The sequence below is a fragment of the Melospiza georgiana genome, chromosome 2, assembly GCF_028018845.1.
Source record: "Melospiza georgiana isolate bMelGeo1 chromosome 2, bMelGeo1.pri, whole genome shotgun sequence".
NCBI classification, from domain to species: Eukaryota; Metazoa; Chordata; class Aves; order Passeriformes; family Passerellidae; genus Melospiza; species Melospiza georgiana.
This window is the reverse complement of record NC_080431.1, coordinates 112,642,236-112,668,683: the sequence shown is the minus strand read 5'-3', so window position 1 is coordinate 112,668,683 and position 26,448 is coordinate 112,642,236. Positions and strand designations below refer to the sequence as shown.

The 26,448-nt window shown below is 40.6% G+C and overlaps 1 protein-coding gene across 1 annotated transcript in view; it reads left to right on the top strand.

Annotated features, from left to right (window-relative positions):
- The first annotated feature begins 1,701 nt into the window (after positions 1-1,701).
- Positions 1,702-26,448, top strand: part of MED14 (mediator complex subunit 14) — a 34,500-nt gene continuing 9,753 nt past the window's right edge. The window contains exons 1-22 of the mRNA XM_058045791.1: positions 1,702-1,877; positions 3,177-3,203; positions 7,548-7,653; positions 8,241-8,414; positions 8,837-8,966; positions 10,665-10,793; positions 11,183-11,290; positions 12,135-12,267; positions 12,798-12,948; positions 15,419-15,530; positions 16,143-16,268; positions 17,058-17,136; positions 18,684-18,843; positions 19,204-19,398; positions 19,930-20,064; positions 20,489-20,565; positions 22,090-22,250; positions 22,529-22,675; positions 22,767-22,858; positions 24,095-24,247; positions 24,446-24,715; positions 25,917-26,072. Coding sequence (XP_057901774.1) covers positions 1,702-1,877; positions 3,177-3,203; positions 7,548-7,653; positions 8,241-8,414; positions 8,837-8,966; positions 10,665-10,793; positions 11,183-11,290; positions 12,135-12,267; positions 12,798-12,948; positions 15,419-15,530; positions 16,143-16,268; positions 17,058-17,136; positions 18,684-18,843; positions 19,204-19,398; positions 19,930-20,064; positions 20,489-20,565; positions 22,090-22,250; positions 22,529-22,675; positions 22,767-22,858; positions 24,095-24,247; positions 24,446-24,715; positions 25,917-26,072 — 2,997 coding nt within the window. The remainder of the gene's footprint in view (positions 1,878-3,176; positions 3,204-7,547; positions 7,654-8,240; positions 8,415-8,836; positions 8,967-10,664; positions 10,794-11,182; positions 11,291-12,134; positions 12,268-12,797; positions 12,949-15,418; positions 15,531-16,142; positions 16,269-17,057; positions 17,137-18,683; positions 18,844-19,203; positions 19,399-19,929; positions 20,065-20,488; positions 20,566-22,089; positions 22,251-22,528; positions 22,676-22,766; positions 22,859-24,094; positions 24,248-24,445; positions 24,716-25,916; positions 26,073-26,448) is intronic.

Below are 26,448 nucleotides of genomic sequence, written 5' to 3'. Positions count from 1 at the left end.
TCATCAGGAAGGGACTGGCCAACCTGGAGTCCAGCAGAGCCCACTGCTCCTTGACAGCCCCAAGAGCTGCATCAAAGGCATTGTTATAAATGACCAAATCTTGAGCCAAAATTTTCAAAAAACTTAGCAAAGATTTATTAATTTGTCTGTGAGACCCAAGTTTGGTCATCGAAACCACCACTGCCAAAGAGTCAGCGTCGAGCCCGGGATCGGCGCCGGGTGAACACGGATCTGACCTCCAAGCGTCAGAGTCTGCCCCGTTCACGCTCGCGGCTTGGCGCAGCGAGGTTTTACACAGTTTATTCTGCCCAGGAAAAGATGACCGAATGTTCTTTGTGTCTCTTCACATGCATCCATCGCTGCTGCTTTCCATGTGCAAAGGTGGACAAAAGCCTCGTCTAGGTGTGTCGTTGGTGTCAATCGACTCCGGAGAAGCCGTGTATTCAGGTGTATCAGGGTGGCGCTATCTCTACAGATGCAATCGGCAGGGCGATAATAGCTTTCGGGTGGTCCCCGACAACTCGGGGAAACCAACGATTATCACCCTGGAAGCTTCTATTCTTACCTCAAAGCGTCGATGTTTATCTTAACCTGCAGTCCGGGAACTAGATGTATACGAATAAGACAGCTGCTCCCGGCCAGGGTAGTCGAAAAGACATGGTTTGGATTTTACAATATTTTATACCATACATTAATTGCATGAATTATCACTACCATATACTACAGCACTTTTGAGTCTATAATCGGGTTCTCCTTCACCCTGGATTTCAGTAACATCAGCAGATACAGGGGCAGGGAGGGGATCCTGTGCCTCTGCTCAGCCCTGTGAGGATCACCTGGAGTGCTGTGCCCAGTTCTGGGCTCCTCAGGACAGGAGAGACATGGAGCTCCTGGAACTGATCCAGTGAAGGGTGACAAAGATGATGGAGGGACTGGAGCATCTCACTGAGGACAGGCTGAGGGAGCTGGGCCTGTCCAGCCCCGAGAAGGGAGGGCAGAGAGGGGCCCTGATCCCTGTCAGTGTCTGCAGGGAGGCTCAGGGCATGGACCAGGCTCTGCTCCGTGGGGTCCAACAATGGGACAGGAGGAACAGGCAGATTGATGCATAGAAGTTCCATCTGAACATGAGGAAGAATTCCTTCACTGTGCAGTGACCGAGCACTGGGACAGACTGCCCAGAGAGGGTCTGGAGTCTCCCTCACTGGAGATATTCCAGAACGGTCCGGACACAATCCTGGCCATGTGCTGTGGGATGGCCCCGCTTGACCCGGGAGGTGGGACCAGACGGCGCACTGTGGTCCCTTCCAGCCTGACCCATCCCGGGATCGAGCGGTCCCGTGGCGCACGGGCAGCGCCATCCACATGTCCCGTCTGTGTGTCCCTCTGTCCATGCGTATCCCTGTGTCCTGTGTCCGTGTGTCCCGCCTGCGTCCGTGTGTCCCGCCTCCGTCCCCCCGTCCCGCTGCCCCCGCCCCGCCCGCGCTTCCCGGAAAGGTTCCCCGTTCGCTTCCGGTTCCGTGCCCCATCATGGCGGCGGCCCCTGCGCCCGGCGGGCTCTGAGCGCTGCGGAGCCGCCCCGCTCCCGCCGCCCCTTCCCCGCTCCGTCCGTGCGGGGCGAGCCGGGCGCGGTGCCGGCGCCACCGGGAGCCGTTCCCGGGCTGCCGCGCGGCTCCTGCCCGGGGCCGAGGCGCCGCCGCCGCCATGGCGCCGGTGCAGCTGGAGAGCGCCCAGCTGGTGCCGGCCGGCCCCGCGTCAGCCCCGGCCCCGCCGGCCCCCGGTGCCGTGACAGCCGCCGCCAGCCCCGGCTACCGCCTCAGCACCCTCATCGAGTTCCTCCTGCACCGCACCTACGCCGAGCTCACCGTGCTGGCCGACCTGTGAGTGCCGCGGATCGCTCCGTGCCCGGCTGGCCGTGCCGCCTCGCAGCATCCCGGGAGGATGCGGAGGCCTGGCCGGGATCCGTCCCGGAGCTCATCCGGGGCTGCAGTGGGGGGAGGTGGCCGCGATTTCCCATTCATAAAATGGTTTGGTTTTGAAGGGACCATATAGATCACCCAGTTCCAGCCCCCTGCATGGGCAGGGACACCTTCCCCTAGCCCAGGTTGCTCAGAGTCCCATCCATTCTGGCCTTGCACATGCCAGGGATGGGGCATCCACAGCTTCTCTGGGCAGCCTGTGCCAGGGCCTCACCAGCCGAACAGGGAAGAATTTTTTTCTATATCTAACCTAAACTTACTGTTTTTCCATTTAAACCCATTCCCCGTTGTCCTGCTCTCATAAATACCCTTGTCCATCCTCCCACCCGGGCAGATGCCTGTGCAGGCACGCTGGTCTCTGCATCAGGCTGTGTCCAGAGCACAGTGAAAGCTGCTGAGTGCTTTGTCATAAACGGAGAAAATGACTCTGAGAACTGAGAGCAGCTGCACATTGGCTGCTTAAATGCTTAAGTCTGTCCCCAAGTTACTGCCAAAAAACCCCAAGTGGAGTACTGGTACTGATATCAATGTGTGAAACTGGAACGTCTAAAACCGAGATATTTTCAGATGCTGCAACTCCTTGACTTACCTCTGTAGTTTTTAAAATACCATTTGATTATTTTGGGGAAATAAGTTATTTTCATTTACTTAATGATTTGCTATGTTGGTGTTGTTGCAAAACAAAGGGGTGGTTTTGGGCCAAGAAAAACTTCACTTAAAACATTTGGACTCTGAATAAACCTGTTTCCCCTCTTACTTTGTGGGGAAGCTGTGTGTTTCAAGAAGTGACATACAGAACAAATGGGAACAGATAGGTATAGCTGTTGTACAGTACCATGTCTGGTGAGGGTGCAAACAGAATTTTGCCTGGTGTGAGTTGAAGAAGGTTCAAACTCTGGAAAGGATAAGGAATTTTAGAGTTTTAGTTTGCTTTGAAAAAACTTCCAATATATCGGTCAAGAAGTCCTTCCTGTATGTTTATGGCACATGTAGAGTAACTGATCTCAGCAGCCTCCATCAAACTTTTCTGTTAATTTGAATAGTTCCAGTGTTTTAGTGACAGGTGACCCATGGTGTTATTTTTTATATACTTTGTAGTTGTGTAGAATTTCCTTTAACTGAAAGTGTCCAACAAAATTTCTGGAATGTAATAGAATGATATATAATACGTCTTCTTTTTTCCCCCTCTCTTTCATATAGATTACCAAGAAAGACTGATATGGAAAGGTGAGTTATGATAAGAGAATCTGTAATACATATTAAAATATAGAACTTCTTTAGGATGTTAATATTGATATACTGTTGTTTAAATGAAATCTTTTTCACGTAATTTTAGATTTTATGCAAGAAAAGAAGCTTTGCCTGTCTTGCTGTCCCTACATAGTTTCAAGATTTTACTCAGCATCCTGACAATATTGGGATTTGTTGGTGTTTGGATTTATAGATTTTTGGGGTTTTGTTTTGTTGCTGTTAAAGTAGGTGAACTGTTAAGGGTGTTTTTCTCTTCATGAATCTTGAAGCAATGAATTGACAGTAAAGCTGACCTGAAAGAGAACTTTAGAATTTCTACAGATTCTAGTTAGTGTAATAAAGAAATGTTTTGTTCAGAAGAAACAGTTCAACAATGACAACAACGTAAAAATCTTTTTTCTGCATTTTTCCATGGTTACCTGGTCTTTCTTATCATGAACAGTTTTCTGCTCCTGTTCTATGTGGTTTTGAAGTTTGAAAATTATTAGAGAGCAAATGTAAGAGACCAGAACAGCATCCTGCTGAGATGAAAAGAATCCTTTTACTTTTCTGTTTCTCATAATGTTATGAAACTTGTCAGAATATTGTTCCCTTTATTTGACATGTTAACTGACCTAAATTTCTTCACAGAGATATAGGAGCTATGATATTTCTAAGAATCTTAATAAGAAATTCTGTGTACCAGGGTGATCATTAATTGTTATCTCAAACCTTCCCAAACTCTCATAAAATGTGGAATTAATCCCATTTTCATGGAATCATAACCTGGAATGATTACTTGTACCCATTTTCCTTCTGCATAGTGTTTTATTAAGAGAAACAGTGAGGGTTTTGATTTGGTTTAGTGTGAGTTTTTAATTATCACAGTATTTACTGAAGAAATTACTTCTGACCTGGATCCAGAGCTCCCTTGTACTCATGGGAAGGCTTTTCCCATCTAGATATTTAGCATTTCTAGGTAAAGTTGGATTCTACTTTGTTGGGCAACAACAAAGGGTGTGGGGCAACAACTTAAATCCTACTGGATTAGAGAAAAGAAAATAAGACAACTTTCAATGTACAAAAAATGTCCTTCGACTGAAATTGTCTTGAAATTAAATGTTCACATCCTTGTTGACTTTAACTCAGAACTTCTCTTGGTGGAATGGATTTCCTGCTCTTGGAGGAGCTCATCTGTAGGAATGTGGCTTAATTATCCATATTTTCTCTAGCTTTGAGACTCTGATGGATTCTCTAGTTGGGCTTCAAGCTGTTTCTTGCAGCTAGAGCCTGGTCACATGGCACATACACTTGGTGAAGATGTGGTGGTGTTATCCTCTAATAAAATTCACATAAAATATAAATTCTGTACTACAACACCTATTTAAAAGATGCTGGGATAAGAAAACCTGATGAGAAATTATATGTCATGATGCTTTTTTTCAGGGTCATTTATTAGTTATCAATTATAGGAATAAATAACTCTTACATGAACGTGGTTGGATTAAAAAAAACATTAGTACTGTGGTGGAAAATTAATAGTGCTGAGTTGTGGGGGAAATCCAGGGGCTTTCTTCTGGGTAATGGACTATTGTTATCTTTCTATGGATGACCTACTTCAGTCTTTGACCACATCACTGTGTTTGTTTCTTTTCCTCACATCTAACTAGTTTTTCACTGGTTTAGTTTGTAGCTGTTGTACCTTGGCCTTTTGCACTTCTGAAAAGTGTCTGATTCCATCTTCTCTACAATACCCCTATAGATACTTGAGATGTCAGTAGGATCTTGCCACAGCCTATTCTTCCTAAGCAGAAGCAAATTCAGCTTCCTCAGCCCATCCTTGTATTCCACATGTTTTCTGGAAATGTAAATCCATCTTTTGATCTCCCATTGACCACAGAGCAGTTCATCCTGTAGAAGGCAATCTGTTGATCAGGGGTGGTTTGCCCTCGGCAAATTTTGGTAATTGTTTCCAGGTTAATTTCATGCTTGGTGTTTATCAGGACATAGCTTAGAGAAAGATTTGTCCTATGAGATTTTTTTCTGAACTGAACTTCGGCCAAGTGATCTATAGATCCAAGATCCTCCTTTGCCCTCTTGAAGAAGGACATGGTGCTTGCCTTTTTGCTGTCATCAAGACCTTTGATCACTGTGGGTTTTGAAAATGATAGAGAGCATCTTTACAGTGGCATGGATCAGCTCCCTCAGAATCCTTGGATGCAGCCCATCTATCCAATGGACTTTTTTATGTCAAGCTTGCTTAAGTGGTCCTTAACTTGATTTAATTCTACTGTAGCTAATGCTTTACTCCCCAGACTCAGCCATTAGTCTGAAGGATCTTAAACCTGAGATCCAAATTTAGCAGTGAAGACCAAGGGTAAAAAATGCAGTGAGCAACATGGTTGTTAGAAAGATTTTTAATCTTTGTTTCTTGTTCTTCTTTCCTTAAGTTTCATCTTCCTTGAATGTAAAATTATGTGTAGCCCAGCATGAGGTTATGTACCTATAATGAAAGGCAGTGTAGCAAATTTGAAGGCCTTTATGTTTTATTAGAGAAGTAGCTTCCCCATGCAGTTGTCAGTCAGGGATGATGGAGGTGGTTCTGGAAGCAGGATTCTGTCAAATCAAAGTAATAAGTCTTCTCTAACTTCATTTAAGTGTATTAATGGAACAGTTACCAGAATTCTCTGTCTAGATTTGTCAATCATTTTCATTATTAAATTGTTGTGCTTTTTGGGAGCTGTTTTTTTAAATTTCTTCTCAGTCACAGAACATCAGTTTGAATTTTTCCTGCTATCGTGCTGCTTTCGCTGTAGATGTTTGACATAACTTGTACCAATGTCTATGTGGAGTTCATCTGAGAGATTAGATTGCTGGCTTTCTAAAGTCTCACTGTAGTCATCTTTCAAATCTCATAAAGTTTTCCTGAATCTTTCAAAATTCTCAACATGTCGTTTTCATAGTGTGGTTACTGTTAGAGCACTGTGTATGTGTAGCAGTTTGACCACCACTTGAAATCTTAATATCAGGCTGAATGCCATTCCAAAACGTGCTCTAGAACACAGAGGCATTACTGGCTTAATGCCAAAGTTCTTGGATGAGGTTCACAGTATGTAATGGAAGAAACAGGACCAGATGGTATTAGTTGTGCTTCTGGCCTTACATGTTCATCTGCTACATGCAGATAATGCTTGCACAGAAGAGTTAACCTCATTACAACCAGCCCTCTCAGCAGAATCAGGCTCTTTTTGTGTCATGAGTTTGTGTTTTACAGATTGGGATCAGAAGGAGATGCAGCTTCTGTTTGGTAGAGGCCAATATCTTATGCACTAATTAATGTTCTTTTTGTCCAAACGCTTCTGTTACTTCAGAAACCCATATCAGGAAAACAGCTTAGGTTTGGGGTTTTTTCCAAACTAAGTAGAAAACCATGGTGAAATTAGTAAATTGAACATATAGAAGGGGAGGAAAACCTCTATAAATTGTTGATGAGGTTGTATTTTGGAGTGTATGGTATTACAGGTCTACACAGTAGATCTGTGTCTTGTCTGATGCATCTCCCGTGTAGATCTGTAATAAAGCATGAAAATCTGCATGTGCCCCTATTGCATTCTCTTTTACAAAAAATAGCTCTGAAGGCATGCAGACATACACTCCTTCATTTTGACTGTCTTCTACAAAAATGATGGGAGGAATACTGAGAGTCAGTAAGTTCTTACCTTAATTTCTTTGCAAGGCAGGAATGGAAAGCAAAGGTAAAGGATGGGTTTTTTGTGGTCTTCCCCACCAACACCCTATTTCCATATTGTAGCATACTGTGTAAAGATATTGTAAAAATGCTAGAATTTTGTTTAGTATATTATCTATCTATCTATCTATCTATCTATCTATCTATCTATCTATCTATCTATCTATCTATTTCTAGTGTACATAAGTGTATTGTTACTGTCAGGTCCTGTAATCCTTGGGTATGTTGCCTACTTCAAACTTAACCTTAAGCCTTGGGGAAATCCTATAAAAGCTGTAAAGATAATTCAGTTGAGCTCACTATGGAATTGTTTCTCTTACAGTCAGTAATTAATTCCTATTAATATGCTTTTTGTTTCACCAGACAGTCATGATTTGTTAGAATCCATGTATGTTGTTAAGTATTCAAAACAGAGACTTTTTTCCCCTTTATGCTGTTAATCAAACAAGCCCCACTGCATATTACTGATGCCTGCATTAACACAATTAAAAGTTATCGTTATAGCTTTTTTTTTTTTTAATTGTCATACAGTTAAATTACAGCTTTATTATGTATCTGAACACTGGCTTAATGTGCCATTTATTTTTTTCTAGAAAAATAGAGATAGTGCAGTTTGCAAGTCGCACTCGCCAGCTGTTTGTTCGTTTGTTAGCCTTGGTCAAGTGGGCTAATAATGCTGGGAAGGTGGAAAAGTGTGCGGTAAGTTAGACAGTCTGGCATGAAAAAGGTTCTGAGGGATATTGCTGCACCCTGGCTTCTTCTTACTACAGAAATTTAAAAAATATTCCTGTTTAGAAATTGTATAATCTTGTTATTTACAAGTCGTGTTCCCAAAAACTCATCAGTGGCATCGAATGAAAGGCATGTCTGCACATAGTGTCAGAAACGATTTGGGTTAAGATAACAGGACAGGGAAGATGGTGATCTGAGTGTGTTAGTTCTTATTATCACTTTCATCCTGATCTTGGATAAATAAGAATAAAGTCCAGAATGTTGCAGAAAAACAAGCCTCTACTGATTACAAACAAGTATGGTTGCATTCCAGTAGCAATCAGCAGATAAAGAACTGGGTGCTGTACAGATCCCCCACAGCAGCAGGAAAGGCATGTGGATTTTAAGTGTCCTTGCATGTGAATGTAAGCAGTGGCCAGAATATTCATTCTTTCTTTGTTTTGTAAATGCAATTACTTGAATTGGAAGTAACAGATAAACTAAATATAAAGGGCCATTGATTTGTGCATTTTTTAATTTGCTTCTTTTTTTTTTTAATTCCTTGTCCTCTACAGATGATATCCAGTTTCTTAGATCAGCAAGCCATCCTGTTTGTGGACACTGCTGATCGTCTGGCATCGCTGGCTCGAGATGCTTTGGTTCATGCCCGGCTGCCCAGCTTTGCCATCCCGTATGCCATTGATGTTCTGACAACTGGATCCTACCCTCGGCTGCCCACCTGCATTAGGGTGAGGAGCTGCCCTGCCTGGGGGGTGTGGGAATCCCCCGCATGGTATCAAATGCACAGTAATCAAACTAATTGTCCATGTGCAGATGGAGCTGTAGCTCAATGCAGGCCCAGCGCCAAGGCTCTGCAGTGTCAGTTTCTCATGCCGAACACTTCCTGTTTGAGCAAGTTATGCTTTCCCAGTAAAGCATTCCCTCCGTTTGTTTAGTTCCGCCAAATTTAGTGATTTTATGCAGTGGTCAGTCTTGGGTAAAATGTAATCAGCTAGAAAGCAAATCTGAGTGTAAGATATAAACTTCACTGGGCAATGGCCTGTAGTATTTATATTTTCAGACTTCTGGTCTGGCTGGTTTTCACAATTGCTGCTATCAATCTGTTATACATGTCTGAGGTACATAGACTTGCTTGTGTTTATTGCAACAGGATAAAATAATCCCTCCTGACCCAATAACAAAGAGTGAGAAGCAAACTACACTTCATCAGCTAAACCAGATCCTTCGCCATCGACTCGTGACTACAGATCTCCCTCCACAGCTGGCAAATCTTACAGTAGGTAAGAACTGCAATTATTTCTTGAAGGATACATTATTGCAGGCTGATATAAAAGTGCTGTTTTAACACTAAAGCAAAGCTAAATGATAGCTTAATTGAGATCATTAAGGAGCTTCATCTATTAATACTGGGATCCGGTCTCTGTATGACATCAAAACATGTGGTTTTCCCCCTGTTTGAAAAATGACAGCACTGATAAAATTGCTGAAATATTATTTATTTTCAGGAAGAAATCCTATGCAGGTAGTGCCAAAAAGTTTTAGACATTATCTTGCTCTTTCAGTAAATGTTCTGTGAAAGTCTTTGGGCTACTTCATCTTAATTAAATTTTATAATTAAACTGTTAGGTCTTTCTGCAGAAACTCTTTGAACTTGAGTTTAAACAAGTCACTCAGTGTTGCTTTTTTAAGCTGTTTATATATTCATGTTCAGGCACAGAATTTATTCATATTTATGCATGCCTTTTGTTCAGTGGCTCACCACAGTACAGATCTCTTAACCTGTTTTGGGATCTGTTTTCATTTAGCCCAAACATTAAGACAACCTTTTGTATAGGAAGGATGGCTATAAACTGGACTAGGTTATTGCAGATTCACAGAGAACAGGGTGGGAATGGACCTAGTCCATGCTTTTAACCAAGACAAGGTTAGCCATTTGTAAACCATTCCCCACAGACCTAGATCAAAGATGTTCCTGAAGAATCTTAGTGCTAGTTTTCTCTAGTCCCTGTGTGAGTGCTTGCAGTATCAGTATCAGAGGTATTTTTGTCTAATGGAAGTATATATGAATGATATATGAATAATATGTCTGAGCTCTTAAGAGTTTTCAGTCAACTAAACATTTCAATAACTGTTACTTTCTGGTTTAGAGTGTGGTTTGTTTTAAGAGTGTGCCTGGGGTGCTCTTGAAAATGAAATTTCCTGAGTTAAATGGTTAAGTGTTTTGCAGGAATATTGCTAAATGTCTTTAATTGTAAAGGTATATAACATAGTTTGTTAAATGATTGAGAAGGTTGACCTGAATGTCAGAGTAAAGACTTGTACTTACTTGTTTGCTTTGCCTCTCATTCTTTTTATGACCTTGCTTGCATAGTTTTAAAGTCCTTGCTCCCAATTTGTGAAACAGATAGCAGTGTTCACAGGTGTGAGGATGCACATGTCAATTAGATAAATAATGTGCATAAACTTTGCTTGTTGTGTATGTTTAAATTATGCAAAATATGATCTTCCTCTCATGAAAATGGATTTAAAATATTCTAATATTAAATAATACTTTGCAGTGAGATGTGTTTTCAGGGCTGGATTTCAGCCTGGGCTGAGATCCATGTTCTGAATGTCATTTGAGTATTGCTGAAAGCATCCATTGTTGATAGTAGCAAAGAATAGGAATATTTCAGCCAGATGTTTTGTTTGTCAGGCTGGTGGTCAGCTCAGTGTTACTCTGTATTAGAGAAGCACAAGTGTTAACAAGTGATCAGATTTAACAAGTTAACCTCAGGACAGTTTGTACATCTCTCTGTGCTGCTTATTGACATTGGGTCTGTTGCAGACTGTAAAATGTTCACAGTTGCCCAGAAACATAAGCAACAGAGCAGAAATGATTGGGAAGTAATCCATTATGACTACCAGGAGCTACCACACTGTTATTTTTCAGGCATCTTAGGAGGCTGAGTGAAATAAAACATTCTTGTCTTCCTCAGCCAATGGCCGTGTGAAGTTCCGAGTTGAGGGTGAGTTTGAGGCCACCTTGACAGTGATGGGTGATGACCCTGACATCCCCTGGCGCCTTCTCAAGCTGGAAATTTTGGTTGAAGACAAAGAAACTGGTGGTAAAGAAAAAATTCAACCTTTACACTTTGTTTTTAACATGATATTAATCTCTGACACTTTATAAGTCTTGTTTATGCTGGGTTTTCTGCATATCACCACTTAAGAGAATGAAGTTAGATGTACTTGTCCTGTTTTGACCTTGCTTTATAGGCACTTAATACCTTAATAAAGCTGTACAGTGACTGTGTAGTAAAATGACTGAGTAAACCAAGAGTAAACCAAGAATTTCCAGAATAAACCAAGAATTTTGTTGTTTTGTTATAATACCTAGTATGGAAATTGCTTGGTACAGTTGTATCTTTTTTATTTTTAATTTATCAATTTACTGAATTAATTTGAATACCTACTTTCCTGATGATTAATGTGCCTTATTTTTCATTTGCTAAAGACGGTCGAGCCTTGGTTCACAGCATGCAGATCAACTTCATCCATCAGCTGGTCCAGTCCAGGCTGTTTGCTGATGAGAAGCCCCTCCAGGACATGTACAACTGCCTACGTATCCTTCTGAAAGGGGCTTCTGGGTTAGGGGTCTAATGCAGCCTTGCTCTTGTTAGCTGGAAGTGAGAAAAGATGAATTCCCTGCTAAGCTTGGGGGAAATGTCTGGGCAGGAAGTTATGGTGGCCTTGAAGTAAAGGATGGCCTTGGAAGCAGTAATTCTCAGGTGCATGTCAAATTTAATTCTACACACTAAATCAGCAAAGGTGAGGGTGAGGTATTCAAGGCAGCAGGTTGTGTGGTAAGTCAGTGCAGCAGCAGCAGGTAATTTTGGAGATGAAATACAGAGCTGACTTGGAAGTTCTGGGAGCTGGCAGTTCTTGCTACCAAGAACAGCAGTAAGGTGTGTTAACTCTGTTGTATCTGTGTGAATAATGAGAGGAGATACAGGATGTGCAGTGATTTTCCACTTGGAAAGGGCAGATTGCTCGACAGTGTGAAATGGATTTCAGTGAAAGTCTGTCTGCAAAAAGAGTCATGTTTTTTTAGGGTCACCATGGGAGTTTGGGTTAGTGGTAACTATAGGGTGGGTGGAATTTCTTTGTTAGTAATCATCTTTTCAGTAAAAGGTAGTGACAACCAGAAATCTGTAAAATTGGGCTGCGACTTTCTTGTCTATCAACCTGTGCTAGGTTAGAGTTTAGAAAACCACAGAAATAAACCCCTTTGAGAAATACTTGGTGCTGTTTATCTATCTGTATCTCTGGATTAGTACATTTGCATGTTTTCAGACAGCATCTTATGTGACTTAGATGACAAAAGGGTTAATGCAGTATACAGAAACAGCTTTGTGTAGTACAGAGACTTCCTGGGCATCTTATATTTCCTTAGCTCCATGCATTAGACTCCTTCTGCCTGGCTCTGCAGCTGGAAGTGCTGCATTCCCAAACACTAATGCTGATCCGAGAGCGCTGGGGGGACCTCGTGCAAGTGGAGCGCTACCATGCAGGGAAATGTCTCTCACTCTCTGTTTGGAAGTAAGTTCATTTCAAAGGGATTGTTAACAAACAATTAATGAAATAACAGGAGGGATTATGTTTACCAAGCTTGGGGCATAATTTGCAGAATTGTACTTTCTTTTTGATGTGAGACTCCTAAATTCTTGTATTTAAGTACTTACATGTGTTACATGATTTGCAAATTAATGGACATAGGAGCAGTAGATGCAGTTATAAATGAGTTTGTATTTACACAGATATCTAAAAATTGATTAGATCTCTGTCAGACTTCTACTGTATTTATTGCTTGACTTGCACTAGATAAAATTTTAAAAAGCAATCTGAGTACACTTCTGATTGTGTTAAATTTGCAGTAATTTAAAATTCTTCATGTAGTTACAGTTTACCAACAGTTCAGCTTTAAAATGTCATCTGAAACAAATGCCTTTTTCAGTTCAGCTGGCATAATGTTGTTTTTAACCAGAGCACACAGAGTCAAGGTTTAGCTACTGAAAAACATATTTTCTGTTCTTCCAGTTGCATGGTTTAATTATTCTATTTATTTTAAGTCAACAGGTACTTGGCAGGAAAACAGGGACTGCATCTGTCCATAAGGTCACTATAAAAATTGATGAAACTGATGTCTCAAAACCCTTACAAATATCTCATGAGCCTCCACTGCCAGCCTGTGATTCCAAACTGATGGAAAGAGCCATGAAGGTAAAGGTTTGCTTTGCAGGAGACATCTAATATTGTGAATCAAAAATTCAAGTGCTTTACACTGTCGGTTTGTTCAACTTTGATTCCTTTTAAGGAGCTGTTTCTAAGATTTCTAGTAAGCAGTTACTTTGGGTTGTGTAATGTTTATGTGAGGACTTGCAATTGTTATTACAATTTATTTTCCTTGAGTTAATCTTAGAAATTGCACCTACTTCACAGTGCATTGTACCACTTGTGAGATGGAATGCTGAAGCTAGGGGGAAACAACAGCAACATATTAGTTATTATTAGGATTTGGCCTGAAATGCTTTATAGAGACACAGTTCTTCCCTTTCCTGTCTTGGAGCTCCTCTGAAAATCAGCTTCTCCTTATCACTGGAGTTGGCTACCTAGCAGTGCTATGCACTTTAGAAAATATTACATTATGATTTGGAAATCTTGTGCTGAAGAGCTCATGTGGTTTGTTTGTTACAAGTGTTAGGTGAAACTTGGTTTTACATTATAACTAACCAGATTATATCATGTGGCTTATCTCAATGTTCAAATTCCTGTATTTTAAAGGTGGGATTGTTGCAATGATCCAGAATGAGTAACTGCAGTTAACTTCCTACTTGGATCATGCTTCTCTAGGGATAATTCTAGATGTTGGTTAAAGATTATTAAGAAAAGCTGCATTCTGGGTATTATAATAACTCCTCTGTAAGTCCCTCAGCAGATGTGGCTGTGATACATCAGGATGTCTGTTTGTCATTATTTCTTTGGGTTTAGGAGAGTTAATAAACTGGAGTGAATGGTGTAGTCTTCACACTTTCAGTACAGTTTTTTCCCAGGGAGAAGCTCCCCAGCTCAGATCTTTCACCTGCCTCTACCTCCTGATGGTATCCTCCCCCTCCTGCACATACTTTGTGTTTCAGCCTCTTGGCCCATCATGTTACCAGTGCTGACAGACAAGTCTGCATGGTGAATGTCAAGAACTACCAAGGTTTCAGCTACAGGGGCATGTGGGAAACCTAGTGAAGCATGGTAGCCTTCTACTCTCCTTCTAGAGTAGGAATTCTACTGTTAGTCTAGTAAATATATACTACATTTACTAATTTAGCTACTAAATATAGAGTTGATTTAGTAAAGGTGCTGTATTTATGTGTAAATCTAAGAACATACTCTTTATTTTCAGCATCTGCTGAAGATCCCCTGGAGCTGACACAGTCTAAGCTCACTGAATCAAGTCTGCAGCCTGTAAATTAAGATATGAGGCCACTGTAAATTTGAGATATATCAAAGTTAATGCTGTCCCCCTTTATGAGGACTTGCTTAGCAAAATTATCAGCTGTGGTAAATACAGTGCTGTTGTAGTGTTTGAGGAATGATCTCAGCTGTAATGACGTAGATGGCACACTGGGTTTCTGTTTGTTTAAGATACTGTATAAAACAGTGGCACAAACAAACATGTTTATCTGAGCAGGTTGTTCTGCATTAACCTACTGAAAATTGGATGGAGCTATAGAACATGTAGTCACTTAGAGGGGAAGATTTAACCCATTGCAGCTGCTAAGGTGAAATGTTGTAGTGGATAAAGACATCCATTTTTAAGGCCTTGTCTTGCAAAGCTTGTCTTTAGGGGAAGGTCATTCTGGTATGCAAAAGCTTGCACCACATATATAATTCTCTTCTGCATTTATCTCCTGTGCTAGAATAAAATTTGAGTTTAATTCAGCTAGAACAGCTTTGAAAGCAATGTGATGTTACCTAGAAAAAAGGTTTTGCTGTAATCTGGAGCTTTGCTTGTGCAAAATATGTGAATAATGTGACTGGAATGTGAATGAATGTGATTGCAAATGCTTTAATTTAGATTGTACAAGTAAGTTACAGTGAATATAAGTATAAGTGGTGGCACGAGCTTCAGCACTGGCAGTGCAACAGAATGTAGATGCATGCCCCTAGATCCTTCTGTGTTCAGTAGGGCCATACTCAGTGTCTGTCACTGCACTGTTACCCTGTTAAACTTGGTGGATTTCATGTTACAGCTGCATTTGTGTTTGTGTAGAGGCAACCATATCCTAATGAATTGTTGCTTTGGGGTGTTTTGTGTTTGGTATATTTTTTCTTTAGCTTCAGCTAGTTACCAACGGCTGAGAAAAAAAACTTAAGCTGAAAATGGACCAACCTTGATCCAGAACAAATAGGTCTGCACAGGGAGTGGCAACAGCATAATTTGTAAACTGTCTTCTATACCTTCTTTTAATCTTAGCTCAAAACTCCTCCCGCTGCCTGCACGGACAGAATCTCATGGTAGCTTGTTGTATTTTATAGTTCTCCAAATCCTCGAGTTAATAGTCAACGTGGCTCACCACAGTTCTAAGCAAATTGTTTCTGAAGTGATTGTTTCATTAAGTACCTTTGTTCCAGTGTGCTAATGCAGAAAGTCTACACATCAAATATGAGCTTACTCAAGTATTTTTCTTTTTTACAGATTGACCACCTATCAATAGAAAAACTCCTAATAGACAGTGTCCATGCAAGATCTCATCAAAAACTCCAGGAGCTGAAAGCCATTCTTAAGAGCTACAATGTTAATGACAATTGTACGTGTTTTCTGATGAAGTTTTCTAGTTCATTTCCAGTTGTGTCTAGGGATGGTTTCCTTTTCTCTTGATGTTTCTTGTTTTCATTAATTTAGATTTAAAAAAATCAAGGGAAATGTGTTCAAAATTAACAAAACTTAGCTTTGAATTATTCTGCATTGATAATTGTAAAATAGCCATACATCTAAATGCAGTATAATAAATGAAGCTGGTAGAATATTGTAGTCTGGCTTGAAGGGTTAAAATTTGCCTACTGTAAAAGTTGTTTGTTGTTATTTCAGAATTGAAAGCAAATCTTTTAAACTACTTTTGGATGAGACTTTCTTTAAATGCTCTTGAAACTTTTGGAATTTAGATTGATAATTGTGAAGCAGTGAGTTAAAGGATATTTGAGGATTAATAATCTTCAGTTTTGGTCTGCCTTTTCTCATTGGTTTGTCACTGTTTTCACAGAGAAATTCTTATATTCAAATTCCTCTCTATGTCAACACTATAATAATGTGCAAGTAAAGTTTGTTTCTCTAAAAACAAACAGGGTTTTTATTATAATTGGCTAAGTTTTAATACAAGTTTGAATTTTGAGTGAAATTATTAACACCAATTTTTTTTTAGCGTTCATTGAGACAGCTCTTCCCACTCTTGTAATTCCAATTTTGGAGCCATGTGGTCGATCAGAGTGCCTGCATGTATTTGTTGATCTCCACTCTGGAATGTTCCAGCTGATGCTGTATGGTGTTGGTAAGTAGGCCCAAAACCAGGAGATATTTCATATCTTGCAAGAATCCTGTGCTATGAGGTAATTTTGTGGGAGCAATTCTGTGAGATCTGCAAAGTTTTGTGAGCAAATGAACCCCACACTTGGGTCAAAATCTAGGTATTGGAGTTTGAGGAATAGAAAAGAGGATCTTAGTGCTTAAGTGTCACAGTTCAGTTAAGATTACTTTAAGAGGACAACAGATAATTATTGCTGGAGGTCAATGCACTTTATATTCTTTATGACTCATGATTCCTGGCTTGTGCTGTTAATGGATGGGGTCATTTCATGTGGACCTGAGAATTGTATGATGTGACCTTATACACTTTGAGTTACTTTTGTTCAAGTCTTAGCTTCAGGTTTCCCCTTGCTTAAGAAAAGAAAGGAAGTTATTTTAGTTTATTTGGTTAATAACATCCTGCTGTGGTCTTAAAAGCATTATGGATCATCTGCTGGTACAAGGGACAACAGTTACAAGTTGCATCAGAAGTTTAATCTCAATATGAGAAAGCAATTCTTTACAGAAAAATCAGACAACGCCCTGAGAGTTTTAGTCGAGTCTGTAGCACTGGGAGGTGTTGAAGATGCAGTTAGATCATCTCATCTCTGCTCCCTTCCCCACAAAAGGTTGGACCAGAATGTCCCCTTTGAAGCCTGAACCTGGGCTGTTATATAATTATGAGATCAGTTAGATGAGACACTTTCAGTGAGAGTTTGAAGTTTTGTTTGAAGGACTGATGCTAAGACCATTCTCCCACCTGATGTTCTTGCAGATCAGCTGACTCTTGATGACATAGAGAAGTCTGTTAATGATGATATGAAGCGAATCATTCCTTGGCTTCAGCAGCTCAAGTGAGTGACTTGTACAATTCGCTTTGTTTGCATGGAACGAATCACCACATTTGTATTCTGCATGAGGACACTTGCATGGCTTTGGGTTGTACCACACTAGGGGTTATACTTTCTCACTATTGTAAGCAACCTTGAGTATTTGTCATCTCTTCTAAGCAGTGAAGGAAAGTCTGGTTTTATTTGGAATTGATTCCATAGCCCTGCTTTAATTTTCCCTCTTACAGGTAGCCTCATGCATTGCCATATGCACACTTTGCTTGAAGTCTTTTCACTTTGAAGTAGCAAACCACTTGCTTCCTGAGAATCTCTTTTTCTGTTCATCCTCTATGTCCTTTATTCCACTCTGTTTCTACAGATGAGCTCTGCTTGTTTCTCAACAAGAATGATCTCACTTCTCACAATACAGAGGAAAAACCAGGAAGTGGCCTAGGATGATTTAAATAATACCTGTTTATCTTCTTGCACTTCAGCCCTTGCTGGTTTAAGTCTCTAATCTTCCTTCCATAAAGCCCTGAGATATAAGCACAAGATACATTTGGCTCCCATAAGAGGTTGTAGCAAATAATACAAACACAGTTTGCATCTGCATGAGAACTGAGTTCCACCTGCTCTGTCATTTTGGAAATTCCCAGTGCTCTGAGTTAATTGCAGGGTGAAATCTCTATTTGAGGAATTCTGCTTCTAAAAGAAGCTTGATGATGCATGAAGCACTGGCACCCTGGAGAAACTAATCAACCTCCCTTTGTTATAAATAATGTACTTGAGATAATGGCTTGGGTAGTGCTGCAGTTTCTGAGCAAGCTCAGCAGTCCACAGAATGTCTTTTAGGACTGCTGTATCTGACATGTAGTGTTGTGATGGAGAGGTGCTGAGCACCCCCACTTCCCACTGCTGTTGTCAGTGGAAGTTTAATGAATACCCAAGCCATGCATTTCTGAGCCCTTTCAAGCCTAGCTGGTCTCCCTGGCCTTGCCACTATAGGCAAAATCCATTGGAGTAGGACAAAGTTAAATTCTAAACATGAGAATAAATTTGGTGTCTTCATCTCCAAACTTATTCAGGTGAATGGGTTTGTTTATAACATAGCTCAGAGTGACATCCAGCTTCAGTGACTTTCTTTTACTGTATTGCTTAGCAGCATATGGGAGCAAAGATTTTCCTTTCTATACCAAAATGTAATTGAAGATTCCAGATTGTCAAGTGGCTGCAATCTGCATATTTTTTTAATGTTTTCCTTCTATGTTTTATAATGTTTGTAATTTCATATTGTAGTATATAAAAATTTATTCAGCAAATTATTTCAGGGCTTTTCTTCTTGAACTAACAGCTGTCTGTTAAGCTGAAGACAAGATGTAAAGCTAGTGATAAGGAAATATAAAGTAATGACATTTTCAATGTGATTTTTCATTATTTAACTTGTGCTTCAGTGATAGATGTTGGCTTAGAATATGACTGACTCCTAATTTGACACTAATGCTGTAATACACTGCAGTGTATTAGAATCATGAAACCATCTCAGGGCACTAATACCTTTATTTCCATGCAAGGTTCTGGCTTGGACAGCAGCGCTGCAAACAGTCTATAAAACATCTGCCTACAGTGAGCAGTGAAACTCTTCAGCTAGCTAATTATGCCAGCCACCCAGTGGGAAACCTTTCCAAACACAAACTGTTCATCAAACTCACTCGCCTTCCCCAGTACTACATTGTAAGTAACTGAAAAGTGCTTCTGTCTTTTGCTTCCTGTCAGGGATATCCCAGGCAGTCTGTTGTACTGTTAACTCTTAACATTGGCAGCCGAGTGGTTGATGTAATGTTTAATTCCCTCCTCTCCCTCTCTTCTCCTGTGGGTTTGTTAAGCACTCGGGTTCACAGAGAAGAAGGCAAATACAGATTTATTACTCAGCAACCTTCCCATTCTCTGTGTTTCCTGGAAGGTTTGGTCTTTCTTCTCTTCTTGGTTACCTTTCCTAGCCATAGTAATAATACATTGAAAAAACTAATGTCTGTTCTTTGAAGACTTACTCGTAGCTTGAGAACTTTCTCGATTTGTTTTGTTTAAATACAGGTTGTAGAAATGTTTGATGTTCCTGGCAACCCCACAGAACTAGAGTACAAGTACCATTTTCTGTCTGTGAGCTTTGCTGAAGGAGATGACAGCCCTGCCACTGCAGTTTTACTACAGCAGTTCAAACCAAACATTGAAGAGTTGGTACTGGACACAAAAAGTGGCAAACAAATGAAAAGTGGTGTCAAGCGCAAGGTACGTGTTCCAAAAGCCACGGGGGTGGTTACAGAGCATGAAAGCTCAGCACAGGTTCTGAGCATCAATTCCAGCTCCAGTAGCCATGTTTCCAGTGTTTATGTGACTGACATCTTACTTTGGACTGCTTCCCTAGGGAGATGCTGGGAAAGTGTTTAGTAACAGTTGTCCTTCAGTTCATGCCAGGCCTGCTCTGCTGCTCTCAGAGCCAAGGCAGAGCTCTGTGCAGAGGAGTGTAGAGTGCTGCTATCTGTGTGATACACTTTGGGCCATGTGTGGATTTTGAAGGACTTGCAGGGGCTGATAAGAGTTATTTCTTGGGGCCAGGCTGACATGACTTAGTGATCTCTTAAGTACTGTTTTAAGGACAGGCTTTAACTGAATTGTTTCAGTCCTGAAGTGGATCCTTCCAGGAGTTTGTGCTCAGGGTGTGATTCATTTAACACTTAGAAGAATGAGGTCATTCTGTGGCATCTCTTCAAAGTGTTTACTCCAAATATGCAAGTACATTGGTTTTTATTTTAATTCTAGTTATCTGGAGATCCATGTTCCATAGAGCCCAAGAAGCCAAAACGGTCGGGAGAAATGTGTGCCTTCAATAAAGTGCTAGCTCATATTGTAGCCATGTGTGATACAAATATGCCCTTTATAGGGCTTCGGATAGAGGTAGGTATTAAAAAATATTTTTTTCCTTCTTCCCCTCCCCTGCTGCTGATTCTGGTGTCTAGATGTGACTCTTGTGGTCATGTGCTCATTCTGGAGTTCCCCTGCCAGCTGAGCCCTGGTGACTCAGTCTTCTGCACTGTGTTGCTCTAGTCTGACTTGTTAGAGCTGCTTCTCTTAGTACCAAGCACTGCAAAAAGCTTGAAAAGTTGAGGGAAAAGGGAAAATGAGGATGAAAGATGCACTTGTGGGAAGGATTGGGAAACAACTTTTTACCAAATTTGCACAGACTGTTTTTTGGCTTTCCAGTGCTTGAGGATGTGAAACATCTGTCACCCTCAGGGGGAAATAAAAAAGTCCTTGAAAATGTTGCAATTTCTTTGCTTGCCTTTTTACTTGGAATAACATTTTTCTTGTTCACTCCTAGTTATCCAATATGGACATTCCTCACCAGGGAGTACAAGTAGAAGGAGATGGCTTCAGCCATGCAATACGTTTATTAAAGTAAGAGGATATTCTCTGTGTTTCCTTTTATTACTGTACATACACTTGAGAGAAAAAAAAAAGACTTGTTTGGAGATAACAATAAGAATATCAGGACAGGGATAGGATTTTTGTTTGGGGTTTTTTTTTCCTTTTATTTTTTGGAGGGATGTTAATACTGTCTGTCTTCTACTTGCATGTGAAGCAGTGCTAGAGAAAGGGGAAAATTAGACTAGACTAAGAGCCAACTACAGATTTTTCACTTCATTAGCCTAAACTGAGGGGCTCTGAAAACAGTTTGACAGTCCTCCGTCCTTAAATCCAGGCAGTGCTAAGGAAGAAGTGGTGATGATTCATGTTTCATGCAATTTTAGATCAGATCAGAGGCCTATATACTCCATATGGTATTTGACAATTATGTGAAACTGCAGAGGAAAATGCCAGGAATCCCAGAAAAGACAATTGCATGGTAAAGAGGTTGTAGAGGAAATATCTGAGAATCATACAGTAATTTAATAGGTTATTTAGGCCCAAGTGCAGGACTTGGTATTTGTTTTGATGGAATTCCTAAGATTCCTGTTAACTTGTTCCTCCAGCCATCTGTGATCTCTCTGAAGGGCAGCCCTGACCTCCACCATGTTAAGTGCTCCCTTCAGTTTGTCATCATCTGCAAATTTACTATTCTTCTGTATCATATAGGTACTGAAATAGTTAAATTGAAATTCTTAATAGCAGGCCAATAGTATCTGCCTCTGTGTTAACCCTGAGGAATCCAGCCACAACCAGCCACTAACTGGATCTGCAACAAATAAAGTTTAAAGCAGAAAACCACAAACCCCAAAGACACCTCCTAGAGTAAAACCTTCATAATTCCTTTTCTGCTGCAGAAATCTACAGTGACATAAAGGCAGCAGTGTCCAAATGCATCAGGCCCTACCTTTTTAACTTTGCATATGAGCAGAGAACTTGTGAGCTGAAGTTAAGGGTAGAACATGAGATTTCTGGCTAGATCCTCAAGGAATTTGAAAAAGAGTTTGGCATGTTTTTACTTAAGCTTTATTTAGTCTGTCCCCTGAGCTCAATTCACACATTGGGATACGAATAAATTAGTGAGTACCAAGGGAACTGCCGGGGTGTTCACTGCATGTAGAGCAAGCTTGTTCTACAAGGCAAATGAATTCAGATTGCCACAGAACTTAGTTATTTTCATCTTTTTTTGGCTTATTCCTCTGTATAAGAGCTTTATATTGGTGAGCTCTTGGTTCACCAGGAGATAAGGACAATTCAACAGATCCTTAAACAGTCTGTAATTTGCAGGTATTGAATCCATATAAAAAGTGGTCTTAGCTCAGAGTGTTTTTGTGACACACTTATTACAGTCCTTGAAGAGGAACAGGTTATCTCACTGGGCAGTCCAGCTGCCTCTGCTGTTGATTTGTTCATTCTTTCATGTGCAGACTAGGGAGTCCTTCAGGAAATATTAGAAGGTAGTTACTTGTGGAACTGCACTGTGTCTAATGGAGATTTTGTTTTTGTCATGTATAGAATTCCTCCCTGTAAAGGTGTAAATGAGGAAACACAGAAGGCTCTGGACCGATCTCTTCTTGATTGCACTTTCCGACTACAAGGTAGAAATAATCGCACGTGGGTGGCTGAGCTGGTGTTTGCAAACTGCCCTCTGAACAGCACTTCATCCAGGGAACAAGGCAAGTTTCATTGAGGAACGCTGGTAAATTCTGTTTCTTTGTAGTTTACATTGTCTGGTACAGTAGTTTTAGTGTCTTGGTGTAACTGGACAGCTGTCTGCTCCAGAGATTTCTAATAAACAGCGATGTACCTTAATCAAAATTCTGACTGCTGAGTTGATGCATCTTTGTTATTTCAATGTGCTTCCTGGTCACTTGCCACAGTTCACTCACAGTCTGTAAACCACAGCTCAGGAACCACGGGGTTGCTCAGTATTTCCCATCTCCTCACACTGCAGGACCAACCCGCCATGTTTACCTGACGTATGAGAACCAGTTGTCTGAGCCAGTTGGAGGACGCAAGGTGGTCGAGATGTTCCTCAATGACTGGAGCAGTATTGCTCGGCTGTACGAGTGTGTCCTGGAGTTTGCACGGTCCTTACCAGGTACAGAATCACCTCCTTTTTGTCCAAGTGGTGGGCTTACAGATGACTTGTGATTTTCTCACTTTAACTCCCTTCCCTCCTCTCTCCACAGACATCCCCAACCACTTAAACGTTTTCTCAGAAGTTCGGATCTACAACTACCGAAAGCTTATCCTTTGTTATGGAACTACCAAGGGGAGCTCAGTGAGTAACTCCTAAATGCATTTCAAATGTATGACTGAAAACAAAATGGGTAGGCTTAGACTTATCAGAATTTTGCTGCACAATTTTTCTTTGTAGTGGAATTAATATAGATGAAGGTAGAAAAGACAGAGGGTGCCACATTGCTGATTTGCTGGGTTGCTAGAAGTTCAGTGTTTTTGAGAATTTCTATTAGATGCTTTATATTGTGGGAAGGACAGTTGTGTGCTTCTGACTGACAAAGGCTGGTGTGGCATCCTTTTTCTGAAAAACTTTTTGTAATATTGTTACTGCTTACTGCTGTACTGGGATATATGGATGGGTATGTGTAAGCTGAATGCCTAATTCTGCCTTAAAAGACAGGACTCTAACAAAGTTTTAAATGCATGCTTTCAATGTGGTGTTTATTGATTATTTTGTAGCAGTGCTGTTCTCTTGTTCAGAACTCTAGCTTCTTCTGTAGTATTTGAATTTTCAACTTTTAATTACTTAAATAACTGAGTACTTGCTCACGTCTTTGCGTTAAGTACAAGGTAGAGGAGGAAGTCAGTGCACATTTATTTCAGATTAAGAATATAGTTTTGTCTGTAACTGATGTGAAATAGCTTGCAGTTTGCTTCCTGGGACCTTTGTGTGTTCATTTTCTATACTGAATTTTATAAGAGTATTTTTATGTGCATTTTTGTGGGAAATGTGTGCAAATAAATAAAAAAAAAAAAAAAATATATATATATATATGTATATGTATACATAAATACGTACATATGTATATGTATGTAAGTAGCCAGAGCAGCAGTATGGACTTTGCATTTAACTTCCTTACATATTATCTAGTACTCATTTTTGTGTAATGTAACTTAAGAAAACCAGTCCAGCTCAAACAACTTACTAATCAATTTTCCACACCACAAATCTCTCAAAGTTCAGTTTTCTCTCTCTCACTTTGGCAGAAAAGATTCTTTTGCTTTTTGGTTGAGTTGCTGATATAAGCACCCAGTTCTTTGGTTGCCAACAATCCAGGCAGCTAAATGGGTGTTAAACCTGAGGGTGCCTTTTTTTTTTCTTCACAGCCTCAGCAGCTTTTGAAGAAGGTGCATTATGAATCTGTTGAGGTTTGATAGAAAATGGGGGGAAGATTAAATCTGACCAACTTTCTTGCTATAATCTCTTACTATAACCTCGTTATTACAACCTACTTGTTCTAGCTTCCAAGACCATTTTATGTTTGTGGCATTGCAGATCAGCATTCAGTGGAACTCCATCCTCCAGAAGTTCCATATTTCACTGGGAACAGTTGGCCCAAACTCAGGTTGCAGTAACTGTCACAACACAATTCTGCACCAGCTCCAGGAGATGTTTAATAAGACGCCAAACGTGGTGCAGTTGTTACAGGTAATGTTCTAAAATCTTCTATCAAGACAATTGCAATACACTAGGGAGCTGAATTCAGATTAAACTGTTCTCTTCAAGGGTGTTATGATTGTTTATGAATCTCATTGCCAGAAAGCAATTTTCCCTGCTATGCCTCATTTTCCCTGACCTTTCCTTTTGGATGAGCTACCTGACCTCTCGCTCTCCGCTCTCTCCCAGGTTTTGTTTGACACTCAGGCTCCACTAAACGCCATCAACAAGCTCCCAACCGTGCCCATGCTGGGGCTGACACAGCGCACCAACACTGCCTACCAGTGCTTCTCCATCCTGCCCCAGTCCCCCACGCACATCAGGCTGGCCTTCAGGAACATGTACTGCATCGACATCTACTGCCGCAGCCGCGGCGTGGTGGCCATCCGCGACGGCGCCTACAGCCTCTTCGACAACAGCAAAATTGTGGAAGGGTTTTACCCCGCCCCTGGGCTAAAGGTGAGCACCCCTCTGTTCTCTGGCAGCCTGTAAAGAAATGAATAAAATGAATTCTCACTTGGAAGTGTGAATGTGAGGTGAAGAGCTTGCTGAAGGTTTTCTTTGTGGAGGTCTGCGGTTCTTCCAAAATTCTGAGTGTAGAAGGAAGTTTTTGATTTGTAGATCTGTTAATTAGTTTGAATTAAAACATTTCCTTTTTAAAAAATAGCATCAAGTGCTAGGCTTTTTTTTTCTTCTTATCTGTGTATTCAGGCATCCTTTTGTTGAAACTTGTGTCTAGGCTAGATGTGTGGTCCAGGATTAGATTGTTCTGTGTGGCAGTACAGTGCTCATAAGTTGCAGGTGGGACAATACTCCATGTCAGATGATTCTAGACAGAAACTTCTCTTTTAAAACAGTTCCCATCAGCATGTGGCAGGAGCCTGTGTCTTTCCTTCTAAATGCAGTGCTGATTCACTCTTCCTTAAAAAGGAATCTGTGCACACTGACAGAATACCTGTACCAGGTATTATACCTGTACCAGTGCTAGTTATACTGAAATACTGGAAAATGGCACCCTTTAAAAAACAGATTAATTTGATAATTTTTTTTTTCCTGACAGTTGCAACTGAATATTGATTTTCTTATATTGCATTTAACTGATCCTGAACATCTGCCTCTTTAACAAATGCCAAATGAAAGGCTAATGGAAAGAAGGAGATTGTAGATACCAGTGTAAAGTGGTAGAAGAGAATGTAAATGGGAAGGTAGAGGAGGAACTAATTGAATAAAGTTGGCAGATTCCTCTGGGTAGAAGAGAATGCTGTGGAGCAGGTGACTTAGATGTTCTTAACCAAACAGGGCAGTTGCAGGTGTGATACAACAGCCCTGTAGGTTCTGGATACTCAGGAGTTGTTCTGGAACAGGTGTTTTTAAGTGTAGACTTTTCCTTATCTTTAAGGAGAGAATAAAAATGTTGGTATTTCAATTTACTGGAAATATTTCTTGTTACAAAGCCAGGTGTCTGTTTATTAATTGATATATTTTGCAGACTAATTACACTGTAATTAATGAATGCCCACTAGTATTTAGTTCCAGAGACTTGCCTGTCTCCTATGTGCTGTAGCTGATAAAGGTAGTTTTAAAGCTTAGCAAATACTGCCTTCATTTGTATAGTAAAATTTAAATGGGCAAACTGCTAACAAAAGTGCTTTTCCCACAGACATTCCTGAACATGTTTGTTGACAGCAACCAGGATGCACGGAGACGATCTGTAAATGAAGATGACAACCCACCCTCTCCCATCGGAGGAGACATGATGGATTCTTTGATATCACAGCTCCAACCCCAGCAGCCACCACAGCAGCCACAACAACAGGTACCCTTCAGGCAAAATAAATGCTTATTGTCTCCCACAACAGTAGATTTCTAAGAACTTCATGTTCTAAAGGGATTAGCAATAACAAAATGGAAAGGGAGACTATAAACCCACTCTGGTGTAGAATTCCCCTTCGGGCAAAATGTATTAATTTATTTTGCATTTCTCATTCCAGTGTAAACAGCCCTTAGCATATGAACAGCAGCTTTGGAAGGTCACATGAGACTTGCTGCCTAGAAGCAAAGGACTGAGGGAGGGAAAACAACTGTTTAAGATAAAAGATGGGAGGGAGAGTCAGGAGGCTTTGCTGTTGCAGGGTGACAGATAAAAGGAGAGAGGTACAGAGGTATTATGTCTTTAGAAGAAACTGAAAAGA